The 19,940-nt window shown below is 41.0% G+C and overlaps 1 protein-coding gene across 2 annotated transcripts; it reads right to left on the reverse strand.

The window, feature by feature from the left end:
• Nucleotides 1-186: 186 nt before the first annotated feature.
• Nucleotides 187-18,478, reverse strand: topbp1 (DNA topoisomerase II binding protein 1). 2 transcript variants are annotated; one of them, XM_018765200.2, is made up of 28 exons: nucleotides 18,204-18,478; nucleotides 17,436-17,532; nucleotides 17,150-17,284; nucleotides 16,234-16,377; nucleotides 15,120-15,301; nucleotides 14,548-14,741; nucleotides 14,062-14,241; nucleotides 13,273-13,439; nucleotides 12,619-12,782; nucleotides 11,648-11,892; nucleotides 10,849-11,156; nucleotides 10,301-10,473; nucleotides 9,669-9,880; nucleotides 8,939-9,243; nucleotides 8,336-8,521; nucleotides 8,048-8,157; nucleotides 7,786-7,909; nucleotides 7,188-7,346; nucleotides 6,722-6,824; nucleotides 6,155-6,359; nucleotides 5,383-5,627; nucleotides 4,638-4,786; nucleotides 4,436-4,541; nucleotides 3,998-4,161; nucleotides 3,733-3,861; nucleotides 2,206-2,295; nucleotides 1,125-1,286; nucleotides 187-542 (listed from the first exon to the last, which is right to left on the reverse strand). In XM_018765200.2, the coding sequence occupies exons 2-28, from the start codon at nucleotides 17,520-17,522 to the stop codon at nucleotides 396-398; spliced, it is 4,575 nt and encodes a 1,524-aa protein (XP_018620716.2). In that variant the 5' UTR covers nucleotides 17,523-17,532; nucleotides 18,204-18,478; the 3' UTR covers nucleotides 187-395. The 2 variants fall into 2 exon arrangements, with proteins under 2 accessions (XP_018620716.2, XP_018620715.2); XM_018765199.2 differs by having other exon boundaries at nucleotides 4,436-4,559.
• Between the last annotated feature and the right edge of the window lie 1,462 nt (nucleotides 18,479-19,940).

Raw genomic sequence — 19,940 nt, forward strand, 5'->3', positions numbered from 1 at the left:
CGCAGCTTTGTAATGAAGTAAAGAGAAACAGTCTTCTGTAAGTGATTACTAGTACAGGACCTGAAACCCCAACCAGAAAAACAGGCACTGCCCCCCCTAGTGGTACTCAAACAGTGGCACAGTGCAGCTTGACTAAGAAACATGGACAAGTACAATAAAACCAACAAGGCTGGAATCAATAGTTTCATACATCCTATAGCTATTTTATTAATGTACAAGTGCAAATTTTAGTATCCACTGCTTTGTAGAAGTGCAGCACACAACACACAATGTCACATTCATTTTATTTTTCATAGAAGAAATAAAAATCTTATTTACAAAGAGATATTCCTGTTCTGTAGTAACAATTTACCTAAAAGCAAAGATTCAGAATACTGTAAGCAGCAGGTCGAGGTTCATGTGAACCGGGACTTTTTCAGCAGGAAGTTATCCCCAGAGGCTTTGCGCTTACGAGACGGTGTTGATAGGCCACCATTCGTGGTGTTCTGCAGGTACCGCACTGCTTCCGGCAGGTAGTACATCTCTATTGGAGGCGACGGCTCCTGGAGATACATCGACAATAAGCGCTGCTCAACAGTACTGTACTAATTTTTTTATGGCCAATTTGGGGAAGCAAGGGGAGGAAAACAACTATTTTTAAAGTTTCTTGTAACAGTGTTCTTTAACCTATTCATTAAACTATTAAGCGCAAATAAACTCATTCCTTTGCACCCTGTTAATTAAATTCCACAAGGTACTTGACAGCTTAGTAGACCTACCACAGATAAAAACTATTAATCGTTTTATTATTTATTGAACTGGAAATTTTATTTGGTCAAAAGAAACCTTCCTGTATTCTTTTAAGATGATAAGTATGAGATAACTAATATTCATAAAGATGACAAAACCTTTGCAATTCTGTCATTAATAAGTTCAAAGGGCAGGTTAACCAAAAAAATAGACTAACTTCAATAGCATGAAACACATTTGACTAACAATGCCTTCACTTTCTGTACCTAAGCAATAAATAAAGTATTAATTTATTTTATTACACACACATACACACACAATCAGGAACAATGGCCAAACCAACCATTTAAAAAAATCAGTAGTCATGTGTGTCTGCCAGCTCCAGTACCACTGACCTGCATCAGGTAGTCGGCAATGTACTCAGGTTTCAGGCACTTTGCTCCGTGTGCCACCGCCTCCTGTACATCCACCCGGAAATCACCTGCTCTCAGGCGGCTGAAATCCACAAAAAGGTGTGTAGTGCCTTTGTACAGGCTTGGCAACGGGCTTGGGAAAACCTGTTCAGACAGGTAGTAGGGAGAACAGTAAGTTCAGCCTGCACTGATCAAATTTAAGAAACAACATGCAGCGTTGTCTACACAGTTTCATTAACACACAACAAGTCTCGACTTATCTAAACAACTGGGATTGGAAGAGGTCTAATTTTGTTCATAACTCCAAATTCAGTTCATTCACAATCAAAATGAATAATGACTGAAGAAAGTTGCAAATGCCTATGGAATGAATCGGTCAACAATCAGAACTGAACAGGATTTTGTCAAAAGAACGCATTATGATTCAGTAATTTCAAATTTCTATTGATGTAGTTCAAATATGAAAACTACAAGTATCCATTTATTACAGATATATGCAAGGTTTTTACATTCCTTAACCCAAAAATAAATCGAGGGATGCCTGTATTAAGTTTTTGCTGATTGTGACTTATGGAGTCAGTTACTTTGGCACTAGTTATACCCACTGACTGGCCCAACACTACAATGAATACTAATTTTAAATGACTGACAATTTATTTATACTGTTTGAACAAACTCCTATTCTACGCTGATTCTAAAATAATTCAACCTGTAAACAAGTGCAATGTTTGTTATTTCCGTCACTGATCAATACTTGCGAAGCCCAGACTCTTTTTAGGTGCGCTTTACTGATAAGTGAAAAGGCAATGATACAAAAAAATTATTTTAAAACCAACACAATGCTACGCTTCCACCCATCTAAAATGAATGAAACCCATCCATCACTTAACAAGGTTAATTTGTTCTTTGAAATTACCCTGTACCTTTATGAATGACAATGAAAACATACTTTATTATATCTGTAACAAATATTTGTAGCTTCTATGATGCATGTGGTTATAGTCACTTCCAGTTGCCACAGGTACTGAAAGTACCGATAACACGCAAACAGGGAGGTCCCCACCTTGGCACCACCGGATTGCAGCAGCCGCCGGAAACCCGCTTCTCTGCCCTGGTCGATGTTCAGCATGACCGTCCAACCACTGAAAGCTCCCTGCAGGAGTACATTAAAACATGGCAAGGGGTCTTTACGGATCAGCAACAAACATGCAACAAGTACTGAGGAACCATCTCATCCTTTTCTGCTTTAGGTTTTAAATGTTATACAGGTAGTCCTCGATTTACGACAACCAGACTTACGATGGCTGTCGCATTAACCTTATATTATTTTGCATTCTGGTGTTTTATCATAACATACATCAGCTGCCCATGTGTTACTGTTTAGGTTTCGGTGTTTGCGTGCCTAGCAGTAATTGTGTTTTGCTGCCAAATTTTTTCTGTGTGAATGTCTTCAAGTTACTTTTAACCATTAAATAATTCATTTTTATTTTAAAATGGGAGGAGGGCGCGGTGGTGCAGCGGGTTCGACCGGATTCTGCTATGTGGCGGGTCTGGGGTTCAAGTCCTGCTTGGGGTGCCTTGCGGCAGTCTGGTGTCCCGTCCTGGGTGTGTCCCCTCCCTCTCCGGCCTTGCGCCCTGTGTTGCCAGATTAGGCTCCGGTTTGCTGCGACCCTGCTTGGGACAAGCGGTTTCTAACTGTCTGTGTATATTTAAAATGGCTACTTTTTATTTATTGAAAATGATTACTTCTAAGAGTTTTGGTGGTCCTCCAAAAAGTCAGAAATGAAGATTTAGAAATGAAAATAGGCAGCAAGAAAATACTATACTGTATATTATTCTACATTAATACTTTAACATGAATAATGTTTGAGAGGATGTGGTTTCAATCCCTACTCAATCTGTGTAGAGTTTGTTTTCCTGCATTCACATGGGTTTTCAAAGACATGCATCGAAAGAGGTATTTCCAGTTAACTGGTGACTCTCAATCGCTCAAAAAGAGTGTGTGCGAGAGGGACTGTTACACTGCTCTGCTGCATTGATGAAAGATTGACTGTAGGTATCACATCCAACACGATAAGCTGTAAGTCAACCTTGCATAAAAAGTTTCAGCTCAATACTGTACTGCATTCATTGTAAATCGTTTCTGAGAAAAGCATTTACTACATGAATAAATGTAAATTCTTACTTCATACAATACAGCGTAAGGGAATTTGCAACTCTTGTAAGTCAAGGACCATCTGTACCTGGTGTGCAAGCATGTTTTTGAAGGTTCTACAGAATACTTCTGTTAAAACACTCATAATTTATTGTTGGCATACAATATACACTTTTACTGAGTTAAAGACCTGCTAACTGAAGTTTTAAAAAGGTATAAAATTCAATGGCTACAAACAGAATTCAGTTTGTGTGTCAGCTGAACACACTAAATCAAGAAAGATTATGGGTCAAATTTGCTTTTGGTATTGACAAAAATCACTGGTGATTTGATCTTGAACCCCACAAATAGAGAGAAGATCCATTTGGGTCACCTAAAAAAAAAAACCTTAAATAGAACATTAAAGATGAGACCAAGGGTGTTTTTGAGCTGTACCTCCAAGCCCTGACGTGCCTGCAGGACCTGCCTCCATCTCATGGCAGCCAGTGCAAGCTTGCGCTGCTGTGAGCTGATATTGGGCAGAACATCCAAAATTGAGCTGCTACCCCACTCATAATCTTCCTCCTAGTTGGACAAATGGGCAGTAGAGACCCATGAGCTTTAATACCACTACTGCATGCGACATTTCACAATTCTCCAAGTGCTCCACAGAGACACAAATGCATATGGTGGTGTCATGGAAATGGAAGGGCCACATTACTTGAATGAAGTGCCCAACAGCACGGCATGCCTCCAAGTAGGAACGATGCAGGATCCATTTTCCTGCAGCCATGGCGGCTAAATACTTCTCATTGCGTAGGGGCTGTCCCACAATGACATGGGAACAGCTGGGGTCAAAGCACTGCTTGTCAAGGATAATTCCTCCTGAAGGAAAGCAACAGCAAGCAGAAGTCAAAACTCTGGCTGATCTATCATTATGGGGACTCAACATTTTTCACCAAGAAAACGAGTGTCCCTAACTGTTCCTAAACTGACCTTAACAGAACCCAAAGGGGGGGGAGAAGGAAAAAAAAGGAGGGGGGGGGGGGGAAGCTTTTCCACGTTATACTACGACTGCCGAAATATTTTCTTCAAAACCGTAAACGCTGGGAAGGAACATTTACAAAGACATTCAACAGAGCTGAGGTTAGAGACTCACCCAACTCCTCTATCAAGTGACTGTAGTCAATGCGCTCCTGGGGGCTGAGTGAGGACAGCTGGAACCGGAGCGGCTCTGACTCCTGTGCCTTGCTCTCGTTCTCATTCTGCACAGCGGACAACGCCTGGTAAGAAGTGCTGCTTCAGCATACCACTCAGGGGAGACTCGGCATGCAGGCTATTGTGTCGGTGTGGACATCTACCTGTGCCTGAGGCTGTGCTGAGACAGGGGGGTCTGCAACGGACAAGGGGGTGTTGGGCGTCTTGGGTGTGACAACAGAGGACTCTGTGTCTTTCCTGGCGAGTGTCGAGGCACACTTCCCCATTTGTTCATCAATGACATCACAGGCCGCTGATCACACAAAGAATTATTGTGAAGCAATATTTTTCATATTATTCTGGTTTAAAATAACATTTTTCTGCCTGAATTGTTTAAATTTCTCCCACTTGAAAATCTGACATTATTTGATTTAGTTGACAATTTCATGAATTCTGGAATATATAGGCACCCTTCTGAAAGTTATTATAAAGTGCTACGTGATGATTTCTGTGATAAATTTTAATCTTTTGACCCTGAGCCCTTGCTATATGCACATGGAAATATTTGCAATTTCTCAGTGTACTGTCTCTACCTGTATGCCATTGTGACCATGTGCTGTATATAAAACCAATTAAAAAAATTAGAATGACATTTTTCCAGATAGTTCCATCAAAACAGTGAATCTCTCAACCAACTTAAGCTGGAGGGGGGTAATGCACCATTCACCCATTTTAGAAAAACCAGGCTGGAAAGAAACCACACAATTGCTACTTTTCTCGTTAGATTTTTTTTTTTTTTTTTTTAAAGGCATGACCCCTAAGACAACTTAAAACTGATAAATAAAGTGATATACTTGATAATCAGAGGATTATCTCCCTCTGACAGGAGACAACACTCAGTACCCATACCCATCTCCACCAGCTCCGAGTCGGTCATGGACTCCCTCGCACGAGCGGAGGGCTCCCCGCGGCCATTTGGCATGGCCTTCGGCTCATGCGGGGTCAGGGGCTCCGAGTGCTGGGAGGGGCTTCCAGGCCACTGCATGTTGTCAGCGAGACGAGCTCGTTCCTCACGGGCTGTGGGGTCGTCCCACACAATCTGCTCACTCTGTGAGGGTTCTGTGTTCATATCCCCCACTGCCTGCCTGGAGTGCCTGTGATATACAAGACAGTAAAAAGCTTTTTGGCTGATTTGAAGAGATGGGAACCATTGGCAAGTGGTCAAATAGTACATTTACATTTTTTTTCTCTCCAAAGCAACATGCAACTAAAGGAAACACAAGGGCATGTTACAAACAAATGAAGAGATACAGAAGCAGACAGGCAATTCTCAAAGTAAAGTCACTTAGTTCAATACCACTATTTTTACCAACATACTTTATGTGAATTGCTGTATATACAATTGATAGGGAACATTGTTTTTCTTAATTTTTATAAGTAATGAAGGTAACGAATCCAAAAGTTGGGGGTTTTGAAACTCTTTAAGGTTGGGCATTCATCAGTAAGATGGAGCTCATTCCACTATGTTGTATTTATAGTTTTTATTTCTTGCTTTTAAAGTGTATTCCGTTTCCTGTAATCCTAAGGACAAATTCCCATCACTTTAACTAACTGGATATGGTAAAAAATGGCTTGGATCATGTTGATTTCCATTTATGAGTACAACTGCAGCATCTGTTACCGTAGGGCCTCTAGAGCACGGCTCCTGCTGGCTCTCCCAGCACGGCCCAAGCTGTCAGGGGTGCTGGGGTCAGAGCTCAGCCCTCCAGATCCAACCCTGGTTAGCCGAGCTGAGGACCGCCTTCCGCTAGTCAGTTTGGTGGCTGACATGATCGCTTGAAGCTGCCTCTGCAGATCCTCCCTCATCTCCAGGGCCTGTTCCAAGTCTGAGTTGACACAGGAAGGCATAGATGAGACCAAATGGTAAAATGAGGCAAACTAAATCCACCTATCCCCAAGGAATTCTCATTTCAAGCATTTCAACACCAACATCAAATCTGAAAAAAGAACTAATTACTACTGTAATTATCTGTTTTCCCCAAGAGAACTGTCTATAATAACCTTAGTCAGTTTGTCACATTGCTTGTACTGTAAACAGCACATATGCTGCAAAAATAATTTAAGCAAAAAGTTTGTAAACAATAATATATACACATTTATTAGGAGTGACTAATGAAAAGAAAAATGAGATAGTACGCAGAGTAATTACTGCATGTAACTATGACCCCTAATGATAAGGTATACATACCTCTCTTCTCTGAGCTGTCCTGGTCCTCTTTCTCCTCCTCTACTTCCACTTTGCCTTTACACTGAGCAGTTTTATTGCATTCCTCCTCTGTGCCAGAAAAGGACTAGCAGGGGCAGTGAGTTAGTTTATATTGAGGTTTTAGACTCTTTCCCTGTTTTTCTGTGAATTTCACCTTTACATACATTATTAAAAACTGCTGTGTTAATACCAAAATACAACATATACACCATATGGGCAGTTAGTTCACTCAAAAGTAGCAAGAGGACCACAGCGATGAAAACACCTGTGTTCATAAGAGTGATTTATTTGCAGTTGTGCTGGTGGCTCACAGTAAATTAATGAAAATGACTAGAAAGCACAGGCATTTTACATTTGATTTTATTCACAAATGAATATCAGCTGTTTTCGCTCTAAAACAAAAAATTTTTTTGTAGAGATTTTATGAAAACCTTTAGACTTGACCTACCTTGTCCCCCAACACTTCAGCAAGGTTCTTTGGCTGAACATGAGCCACAGAGGGTGACCTCTGTGTGCTCTCAGGCACCTGGCTGAGGTTCAAGCTCATTTTGGGATTATAAGTAAAGGGGTACAGAGACTCAGAGACATGTTTTTGTTCATCTGCACACTGTAAAACAAAGACAAGACAAAATTACATTTACATAAAAGAAGAAAGAGCCACAACTTAAGTCAAACAGTTTGCACACGTTAATTTTGGTTGTAGGCAAGATACTTAACCTGAATTTCTGCAATTAAATAGTCAAGTATATAGATTTAGTTCAAAAGAATAACTAATGTAAATTTCTTTGAAGAAAAAAAAAAAGAATACTTTAAATGACACAAAAAATATCATAATTTTAACTGACCCCTTCGTAAGTCACCTTGGACAATGTTAACTAACTAACTTTACAATGTCTATCGCATCAGTTCAGGTTATCTTGTCCAAGGGTACTATAGAAGAGAACCACTATATAACTTGGTGGCCAATAATAAAGATTAGTTATTGCTGATAATGATTATGTCACTATTTACTTTTTTCTGTTAAAGTCTGTTGTTTACATACATACCGCTAGGAGCCACTGCTGAGACACCACATGCACCCCTCGTTCTTTCACCATGCGGTACTCCCGACTGTTGTCCCCAACACGACCCTGGTAGATGTAGTGGGTCACTGTATCATCAAAGGACCATCTGAGGCAAACAATAACATGCTGGTTATAAAGCAGCACTGTGTACTTTGTGACGTTATAAGATAAAAGTTCAACTAAAAAAAAAAAAGTCTGCAAGTTTCCTGTGAGAGCACCACTGCCTGAAACTGAACAAACAAACCTGAAGTCAGCACCCAAGGAGGCGGCAATGGCATTCAGCTCACTCTGCTTTTTGCTCAACTTCTTGCTGACGCACATGACCACACCGGCTAAAGGAAGTGGCACATTCATCTGTACAGAGCAGAAGTAGTGTCACTTACAGGTCAATTCATCACCTACAGGCACACATTCGCTTTGCAAAGAAAAAACAAAACACTGGTTTCACTAATTCCTAAAGGTCTATAAGGGTGGTCAAACCTAGGTGAGTGCACATGCAAAGCAAACTGTAAGCATATGTGGGATGAGCTACCGTCTGCTCTGTGTCCATTCTCAGCTTGGGGCTGGCTGTCATGGCTGCCAAGGCAGAGGTGTGGCTGCGGGTGCTGTTGGCCAGCGCCACCTTCAGGTTCCTCCCAATTACTTCTGATAATGGGGTTGCAGCGCTGTGGTTCTGCTGAGACTTTGCCCCAGGGGTCTCCAGTGCAGCCAGAGCATCCTGCAAACATAGTACAATTCAAAACCTATCCACTGTGGTACAGCATAATTGTATTTACAATAATTTATTTAGCTGACACTTTTCTACAAAGCAATTTCCAATGTTAAGTAACTTAAAATTATATATTAATTTATACAGCTGGGTGGTTTATTTACTGGAGCAATTTTAGGGTAAGTACCTTGCTCAGGGGTACCACAGTAAGAGGTGAGATTCAAACCTGGATCGTTCAAGTACAAGGCAGCATATGTAACCACTACACCACCTGCTGACCCATTAAACTTGGAGAGAAAATAGTGGAAGTATAATAATCTATAAAGTAGTTTAGTCATGAAGACTGATGCAAAGTGTACGCTACAATAAAAACAGCTAAGCAAGTGAAAGTGAAAACTATCTCACACATGAAAATGTCATCCTCACCTTGACATTGAAAGAGGGCCTAAACAGCTGGTCTCTGCAGAGGAAGCGGGAGGGTGTGTCCAGCTGCAGTGACTGCTCCCTGTGGAGTGTATTTCTGCCTTCCATCCCTGGTGTTGCACTCCCTTGCCCTTTGTGCTGTTGGTTCTGTCCCAGCACCGAGCGGAATGCCTTGCTCTGGAAACGTCCCACATCCAAAGGAGTGATAGCACTACTAACCTGCAGCCCCAGGAGGGGTATCTGGGGAGAGGTTTGGGATGTCTCAGTGGGTTTTTGAGACCCCCCTACAAAACTTTCCTCCTCCTTCTCTATGGAGAGATCACAGAATGGGGCCAGGGGGAAATCATGTCCCTTAATGAACACAGAAATATGCACATAACAACAACAACTACCAACTAGTTAGTTACTAGCAGTTACAGACAATCAGTTTCAATTTGTAAAGATAGATTTCAAATGGCCTAACAGATTAAAAGGGAATTCCCCTTGAAAAACTTAAACGCTCATTGCTGTCATTTGTTATGGTAGGCAACATAAAATACAAGCGGCATACTGATTTATCAGTTACAATTCTTTACTTATAAACAGTTCATTGGCTTTATAAACCAATTTCACATAAAGATGGCCCAAAGAATATTACAGTCACACTACACACAGAAAAAAATCAGCACCGTCAATCATTGGCTCCCACAGACATGACAAATGCACAAAAAATTTCTCTGTCACTGCAGCTGACCTGGCAAAGGTGGAAGGTCCACAAGGAACTTGTTCTCATCAGCACATTGACCTCTCTTCCCTGACTCAAGTACCCAGCGTAGGGTCACTGCTGGCAGGCCCCACTTCTGCGCTGCATTATACTTAGTGCCCTCTGGGGTCCTCAAGACTAGGTGGGTGCTGGCCAGCATACCTTTACGCTGGTTTGCTGTGCGCACAAAGTACTCCTGGACACTGTGGACAGAACAGTTTTCCCATTAAGAGCACTGGGGCAGGTGACATGTAGCAAGGGAATTTGGTCAGTAATGACCATTTAACAGATTAAAAAACAGTGATTATCAAGAATAAGTAAATTTGACATATAGTACTAGTAAAGCATACCTAGTTAACCTTGTGCACCATACTGAACTCAACAACATGATTTGCACAGGACAGTTAAGAGAAGGAGCCATATTTGCAGGAAAAAACTCTGGTACTGTTCGGCTCATTCTGCCTGACGCTGTCTCGGATATAGACATGCTTTTCTTCGTTTTGTGTTGAGAATTTTCACCCTCCATCAGAAGGGTGAATCCACTGGACATTTTTAAAAAAATTACTCATAGGACAGTAGCTGGATAAGCAAACAGTTACATACAGAGGACCCACTGTACACACCTGGCTCCGAGATGCTGGGCAAGTTCGATGAGAGATTCACGCTCAGCCCCAGTGAACTGGCTGACAGAAAGTACACAACCTTGCAGAGGGGTACTGCCCTCTTTCACTGTCAGTGGCATAAAGAACGGGTGGGATGTCAGCTCCAGCAGACACTGCTGCTCCACACACATTGCCTGTATAGAATACAAACAATGTCTGGTTTTTGGACACTCAGGAACAATTTAAACATAGTACAACATTTCCCATCAAGGTACTGCCAACAATAAGGGAAGTGGCAATTCACAGGATACCTCACACATGTGTTTTATTTAAACAAAGAGAAACAAGAGAAACTGCAAGAATGGTTCGCATAAAGGATCCAAATCACTCAAAATGAAATGTAACTGACCTCTGGCAAAACCTTTGTTGCATCTTATTCAACAAAACAAATTCAGCTGCTGCTTTCTGGAACTAATGCATATAAGCCCTACACTTCTGTTAATATTAGTCACAAGCTGAGGTGGGCCTTCCTCAACCAAACCCAAGTTGTCAGAATGTAGTTCCCTCACCAGCCAAGTATCTGTGGTGACGTCTCCCACGGTGGCCTCCACCTCGCAACCGAGCAGTGGCACCACGGCATAGTCGGCCACTGCCCGTGTGCCCACCGCCAGCACTCTGCCTCCGTTTTCTGTCACCAATAGTGACAACTGTGCCTCTGCTGCAGCACCAAAGCCAACCAGCAAGAAGCGCTTGCCCTGAAATAAGCCACTATTGTTCGGGTCCTGCAGGGTGGAGTCCTGCGGTGATTTCTGGCTTAAGGGCTCTGGGATCAAAGTACTATTATTTCTGCTGGCATTAACTGGCCGAGGCAATTCAGCTACAGAAGAAAAAACATAAAACCTGAATAAATAAGCATGTCATGGTTGGACATGATTGCATTTGTAATGCCGGTAGAATAGTAATTAGAGCTGTCGCCCTTGGAGTTGGTTGCAGATTTGAATCTCAGCTCCTGTTACACCCTTGTGTAAGTTACCCTAAACTGTGCCAGCAAAAATTCTCCAGCTGTATAAATGGGGAAAACTGTAGGTAGTTCAACACTAAGTAACTTTGGACAAAAACATGAACTAAATTAATAAATATAAATTAAAAAAAACCACTTGTTTATATGATAACAAATGGTTAGGAAAATTACTGATTTTTAAGCAACTGTAACCATAACTCCATTCCTGCAAGATTCCAAGTGAGAGAGACATTCTGAATCAGTTCACAACTCAAATTTTACTACTGTACCATCAAATACAACACCACAGATTTTTTTTGAACTTACACACAGATGTGAATTGCCCAACAGATTTATTGTACTCTTACCCACAGTCTGGTCTGCACCCAGGTATTGGGAGAGCAGCTCTTCTTCTGCCCGCATGTTCTTGGAAGGGCTGGGGTCCTCGGCAGCCACAGACGACACACTGTGTCGTGTGGCTGGACCATGGGGGGCTGTTATTGACACAGAGGATGCAGGTGGCAAGCAGGCAGGATGAAGGTATCCTTCTACAGGGACAAGGCAGCCCCCTGAGAAAACATCCAGTAACCACTGCACAGTCACCACGTGAGGCCTGTTCAAGAAGTAGTAACAGATAAACACAGTCATGAATATTACACTGCTTTAAACTGTGAAGAAATATAGTGTTTAAGTTTTCAAATACATTATTACTGTTAAAAAAAAAAAAACCTAAAAATGAATCTTATAGTACTTATTCAGATTACAGTTGTCAGAATTGCAATAGTTATCTTGGTTGTTTAGCTGACACCTTACTCCAAAGTGACATGTCTTTACATTTTTTACATAATTTAGCAGAAGCTTTTCTCCAATATACTAGTTTATGGAGCATGAAAATATTTACTGGACCAATTCTGAGTAAGTAGCTTTTTCCAAAGGTATTACAAGGTGAGATTCAAGCCTGGGTCCTTCAAGTGCAAGGTACCAACTGGCCACTACACTACCTGCTGCCGTAACTATAGACTTGGGCATTATTGACAACACCCAAAAACAACAGAGCTCCAGTTCAATATATCTTTCAGTACCTCTATGTGTGTCCATCCTAGTATTAAAACTTGTCAGGGTTAAATACAGCTGATAAATGATGTACTCACATCAATTACATTGTTTCAATTAACTGGTTATAGACTGAGTTCCTGCTTTCTGAACACAAGCTTATTCAGTGTTTAGGACATGCAGCACAAATGGTACTGTACGTAGCATAGATGTGCATATTTGCAGCATGTTTACTAATAGCAGTATGAGGGAATTACAGGGAGTGCAATAATTCAAAAGCACACACCGGTGCGCAGCTTTGGAAATGAAACCGATAAGGTCCTGGTCAGGGTCCCCCATGACAACATGGGTGAGGTCCTCTCTGGGCTGGTTAAAGCGCAGGCCACCCATGCAATTCACCAGGCGCCGCAGCTTCTCCATCCTCTTTCCCGATAAACCACATATGAAGAGCTGTGAGGAGATTAAGGAACAGTGATGAGGCATTGCAGGGACACAGGTAACAGTTGGGTGGCACAGTGATTAGAACTGTCACCTTGCACCTGAAGGATCCATGTTCAAATCCTATTTTGTCTATAATATCCTTGAACAAGGCACTTACCATGAATTGCTCTTCTTAAAACTACCCAGCTGTATAAACTGATCATTTTAAGCAACTTAGCCTACAAACCAAAAACATTAAGCTGGTTTAGAGAAAAACATCACCTAAATAAATAAATACCAAGATATACAGCTCGTAGACCAGTCTGTTCAGCACAAGGAAAATCCTGCCTTGTGGCCTCCTTAGGCCATACCCAGAATGTAGCCCTAAACAGCAAACCTAAACGTATCACATCTACACATTATGAGCATCACCATATTCAGATGGGCACTTTTCCTTAAACAGTTTTTTTTTTTTTTTTTTTGAGAACAGGTAACAGGAAACTTAGCTGTCCACACTGACCTTGCAGCCATCCAGCAAGTCATCTGCTGGGCAACAACTGATATCCAGCGCATCCAGTGGGTCGGGAGTCTCCAGTCGGCTAACTGAAGTTGTTGTGAAGGCTGAGTCATTCACAGAGCTCAAGCTGATGTTGGAAATCTGGCTCACACCCAGCAGAGAGGCAGCAGCTGAAACGACATAATCAGTGACAGGTTAATACTCAAAGGCTACCGGGAAAGCAAATAAAAGCATTATAAATAAATTACAAAAAAACCCACTCAACCCTAGTCACTGGTTTTACAGAAACATTTTAGCAGTGACAGGAAAAAAGTCAAGATGTGTTAAAGAACTACATTACTTTGTTCACTATATTGTCCATTTCCTTCATGATAAATTACAACCGATTTGAACGTGAAGTAATAATAAAAGAAAAATCACATTCAAAATGTTAAAGAAATTTGACAAAAGTATGCTAAATGGAACACGAACATGAAGCTAGGCATAATGGCAAAAACTTAGCAAACTTTGAAGTTAACTATCAGTGTCCATTTTAAGCAATACCTTGACGACAATATCAGCCACAAAAAAATACACATATTGTGCTGTTCATTTTAACAAAAGGAAACTTTACCTGCTATTATGCAACAAACCAGTTCTGATTATTTTTATTAAGAATTACCTCTAGTCCAAGGAATACCCATCAAATGGTAAGCTAACCTAGTCTGAATAGTAGAAAAGCCCCCTTAAGTGTACATATGTGACTGATAAACAGTATAATGACAAAGAATGAGCCTGGTGTGAGGTTCTCACTGCCTTTATGCCTCTCAGTTCCCGTGGGGGTAGAGGTGTGAGGCCGACTGGACTTCTGGTCATGGGGCTTTACAGAGTAGTGACTCTCATCTTGGCAGAAGCCCTTTTCAATGCTGTCAAACAACCAGTGCAGGGGTACACAGTACACGTTCCACTTTCGAGCGCATTCATACTTCTGGCCTGGAGAGACAGAATGGCACCAGATCTAATTCAACAATCACCATGAAGAGCAGTCGGAAGACCAAAAAGCAAGCGTAGCTGAGATCGTTCACAAATTTCAAATTCAACTGATCGATTCTATATAACAAACCATTTTAAACAGTTGTAGCCGTTTCATTTAATGCACATTAATGAATATAAGTGCCTGATGTAATTTTGCTAGCATAATTGCAAATGCCAAAGATTCAGGTTATAATTAAAAACAAACAAGAAGCTTATTGCCAAGCTTGTAAAGTTCTTCCTTTGAGCAATAAAACAAGTGACCACCTTTAGGCTCGCTGACGATGAGGTGTGTGCACTCATTCATCTTCAGCTGGCCTGTATACTGGGCCCCATGCTGCTCACAGAGCCGCTGCACCTCCTTGCGCTCGGTGCTGGACAATCCCGTCACACATACTGTACAGCCACGCAGCACAGGACACAAGTACTCTTCCAGGGGCAGCTCCGAGTGCTGGAAGAGGCTGGTGGGAAATACAGACAACTTGTGTGATGCCCTCACTTCAATGCACAATCATACGGAAACCTGTCATACTGACAATAATTACATTAAATTTTACCTAGAACCACTGTTATGGCTGAAACAATGACAAAGTGAGTGAAACGCTTTCAAGTCTGGTATATAATCTGAGCAGCTAGTCCTTCGGCTCACTATTGTGCCTTCATGGTTTTTTTCTTTTGTTTTCCCCAGTAAAAATAAAGTAACTTGCATCTGGAGCTCTAATTTTCCTCATGTTACCTAAAATGTGGTTTCTTAATAGGTTAGCCTGGAAGATTAATCACTTTATGGTAAGCTAACAACAATTCTAATTAAGACAAATTTTTGTAGGAATTGTGGTTACCTGTTCTGGGACTTCTCCCAGCAAGCTTTGACCCAGGTGGGCAGCAAGATAGGTTTACCCAGGCTGGCAGCAACCAGGTACTTCTTGCTGCCCACCTCACCTGCCACCAGGTGTGTCACAGATACATTGAGGTCACGATAAACTCGCCCACCCATCAGCTGCACAAGCTCCATGACCTCAGTCTGAGGAGAAGAAATTTGCCTTTTAATCAGTGCAGCACTGTACCCTCACTATGGAACAACATCATGCCAAACTGGATATTAATTAAGATATAGTCATAACTACAAAATAGCACAGCTTAAGAACCTAATACATATGACAACTGAAGGGGATAAAAGACAAAGATGTCAGGAGTTGTGTGAGGGGCAGCAAAGCTTGCAATACAGTTTCAAAATTACCCTCTGTTAAATGTACAGAACTGGGTATGCAAGTCCATATTTATAGCTTGTATCTGCCCACTGCTTGAAAAAAATCTGTAATCAGAAAATAAAAAGAATCTGCACTATGTGCTTTGACAAAAATCACTCTGAATATATGTTTGCTAAAATAACTGTCTGAAATACAGTAATCTAAAATTAAAGTACACTTGCTCATCAGCATACAAAGACAACTAGGACAAGTCTGTTAGTAATTTGCTTTGTTTGTGCAACTAAAAGGACTTTTACTAAGGCATAATCAAAAAAGGTTAATGATCTCCATACAGGACATTTAATTTTTCTACCATTTCCTTCAGAATCAATAAAAGTTTTACCTATCGCAAACATCCCTCAATATATTTAGCATATTATGCAACAATTTAAAGAAAATAAGTTTGAAAAATTTTTGCATCTTTGAAAAATTCTAACAACCACTGTATAAGTTGCAGCTGACTGACACAAATCATTAATGATAAAATGTTACATGCAGTCCACAAAATAATGGTGCATTACAATTTTTCTCTGGACCACAGCTTTCAAACCAAATCATCAAGGTGGTTTTATTAGCATATCTCAGTTTTGGTTTTTGGTGGTATTCCCATATCTAATAAGATCACAGACAAGTACATATAAATAAATAGATTTAACACACTTAAAATTTCACCCCCCTCCCTTTTCAAGCCAGATCGGTAACTCACTCGCATTGCTTTATCCAGGCTGGTGCAGGAGACTGTGACATCAGCCATTACCATGTTGTAAACAGGCTGCTCTGCCTTGGGCACACAGCGCTGATGCTGCAGGCAGAACAATATGACCAGTGGACTCACTACCCTGCATCCCAGCTAGAAAGAAGAGCACAGGCCATCAGTCATAAGATACAAGGAAAAGAAACCATATTATATAACTCTCTCTTCCAAGTAACAAAAATACATAAGTCAAGAACAAGTGACCACTAGTAAATCTGTAATTTTAAGCGGTCAATAAAAAGAGTATGGCTCTTAGAACAAAATTTGAATGAACATTTAAACAGAAATTTAATTCTTGACTATAAGTGTAGTATAACTATAGTATAACCACATTTTTATTACTAATGACCATTATTTAGTTGACATGTCAGTCTGATGAGGACATACAACATTGTATTTAAGTTGCTTGCAATTATAACCTATTTATAGAGTTGGGTATTTCTGGCATAAATGCTTATTCATTTATCAGATGCCTTTCTGCAAAATATCTTATAACACCGGACTTGTATACTAAGCTATTTCTAATTATTTATACAACTGGGTAATATTTATTAGAGTAATTAAGGGTAGGTACTGTCCCTTGTTCAAGGGTATCATAGCAGGAACAAGGATTCAAATCTACATTTTTTGAATGCAAGATGAGAGCTCTAATCACAACAATATTAATTTGTTTTCCTTTTATTTAGGTGCAATTTGTTTACAATTTCAGATGATCAACTTCACAGTGACTTACACAGCAGGGTATTCGTACTCCCTCAATTCTGGGTAAGTACAGTGATTAAGGATACAACAGTAAGAGTGGCAACTGAAACTTCACACTGTGAAGGTTAACAGGTTGACAGCACCATGCAGCAGGTGACACACCAACCTTTCTGCAGTGGTGGAAAGCAGGGCTGTAGAAGTTGCTAAAAACATAGAGGGATTTGTCATTGTGGTCCAGGGCCAGTGCCTCCTTCTCAGTGATGGTCTGCAGGTATTTCTCTGACTGCAACTCTACAATGGCCTTGGAAAACACAACACAGCTGACATATCTGAGCAACCTGTCCTACAACGGACAGTGATTACAAGAGGTAAAAATCAACTTGCTATTGTCACACCGTGTCCAACAGATTCAGTGAGCGAAATACTGGTCTTGTTTGTTTTGGGGTTGTCACCTTATAGGCCTTCTCGGTGAACTCATTCTTCTGCTCGCTGTCCTCCACAAACTTCACTATGAAGATGGCACTGTCCCCCTTCGGCATCTCTTCCTTTCTACACGCAAGTCAACATGAAAACACACGTCAAAGCACTACTCTGCCATAACGCAAACAGGCATTAGTAGAATTCTCTTACTCTCTTATTGTACTTACTCTACATTTTACACATTTTTACATTTATTCATTTAGCTGATACTTTTCTCCAAAGTGACTTACAAATATTAATCTATCTACAATTATTTACCCATTTATACAGCTAGGTAGGTAATTTTACCGGAGCAATGCAATTCAGAGTAAGTACCAGGGTACCCCACAGGGACGGCTGGTACCCCGGTTCCGCCCCGCTGGCCCCACTACGTCAGAGATTCATCTTTACATTGATTTGCCCATTAATAATTATACAGAAAGGTATTAGTTCATGACGAGTACCCAGTAAGACTAAGTGTACCATCCTACAAGGTTCACTGTTCCCCTCGATCTAGAGAAACATTAAAATATGACCTTTTCTTTTTTTTCGCATACTACGCCGCGCGCTCGCGCCAACGCGCCAGGCCGCTTGACGCGAGCGCGTATGCGAAAAGAAACGAACGCTCTCTCTCTGCCTGTCTCTCTTACCACTTGACACTTGACACTTTTATTACCACCGAAAAAAAATCACCACAATTTCTCACAGAACAGTGTAGAGATGTTCCTACAACACACTTGGTTACATTTGAAGATACTCACGGCTACTTCAGCACTTTTTTCTCCTCAGCTAACGGTCTCTCCGCTGCGTCCTGTGTGACCGTGCAAAACTAAGCAACAACGACGGCGCTCGGCGGCCGCAGCTCGACCACTCTTCCGTTACAAAACAGCTAAAGACTACTGCTGTTTCCTCGTACAAAACATCGGTGACATAAATTATACATGCGCTTTTCAGTTTTTGGATATGAAATAAACATTCATGTTGACCCCGTCACTGAGAAAGCTCACTACCCCGGCTTTCGCGCCAATGCAGCCGAGCGCGAGCGACCCGGAAGTCGGTAGGAGTGGCAAGACTTCGGGACCGGAAGAGCACGGAAGCAGTTGTGCACCTCAAGTGTTCCTAGTGCAGGTCACTCAATGGGTAAAAAAAAAAAAAAGGTAAAACATGCCCTTGTTGTTTAGTCTCAGATGTCTTCTCCCAAGCCGATTCATTGCTGACACGGACAGGACACTTGACAAAAAAATAAATAAATAGAAAAACAGAAACGATCACCATGGCACTAAAATATAAGACTTTAAAATACACATTTTCTGGAAGGTATGTTGAGGGATAATGAATGTGTCTGGTTTGGACATTAATGCGATCTGGACATTTGAAAGCGCCCCATTCCAGATCTCATTGATTCACTTACTCGCTCTCAGGGTCATGGTTGTCCGGAGCCACTCCCAGAATCACTAGGTAGATGTAAGGCTACGGGGTTTCACCGTGGAAAGGGTGATAGGCCATCGCAGGATAGTCTCTCTCTCTCTCTCTCTCTCACACACACTCACACTCACACACACACACACACAATGGGCAATTTAGTGTTCCCTATTCACCTTAAACACATGAATGGCCTATAGGAGGAAATTCCATCCAGACTGAATGGGACTCGAACCTACATCCGCAGCCACCCTTTTTTGGATGACCATTCATGTATTAATTTTAGCAATCTACTGCGAATGAATGAATGAATTAATTAATTAATGAAGACTACATGATCAATTTAAAACAAATCATTTAATATCACACTACTTGGACGGTCATGTGGCATGAACTGAAAATTGCCCCAAAGTCTGGCTCCATTCTAGATACCCATATTTTTGACGCATTCAAAGAAATAGCTGTTTCTAATTCTGCTTGTGTTTTTAGGCCTACCGGTTAAAGTATTAATTATTATCAATCAGTTTTTTCCACTGAATGTAATTCAGGAAAACAGAAAAGCAGAAAAGAAAGAAAAAACTATTGCACTACTACAGAAATCCATATCTGCTCAACTGAGCATTTACAACTTAAAGAAACCGAGTTGGTCGAGTTCACTTTTATTCCTTTAGCTTTAACAATACTGGTACTAGCATTTTAATTAATGGGAATGTGTGACAATTATTATAAGAACGTGATAAGATTCAAGTTCACTGGAACAGTGTTCATTCAACTATTCAAAAGATCTTCATGTATGTGTGAATGTGCACTGTAGGTTTGCTCTAAACCGGAAACAAATTCCTTGTATGCTCAGGTATACTTGGCCAATAAAGCTGATTCTCATTCTGATTCATCAAAAATGATATTTTTTTCCATGCTCCTCTGGTCCAGAAGTTCCTTTAATAAATGTGTTTTGGACTCAGTTGTCAAACTTTCTTGCACTGGAACAATTAACAGTGAAACCGTAGGGCAAGTGAAACAAATTTTGGAACATCCAGTCACGCTTTTGGAATTTCTTAGTGATATATGACCATCCC

The sequence above is a fragment of the Scleropages formosus genome, chromosome 5 (genome assembly GCF_900964775.1).
Source record: "Scleropages formosus chromosome 5, fSclFor1.1, whole genome shotgun sequence".
Lineage (NCBI taxonomy): Eukaryota > Metazoa > Chordata > Actinopteri > Osteoglossiformes > Osteoglossidae > Scleropages > Scleropages formosus.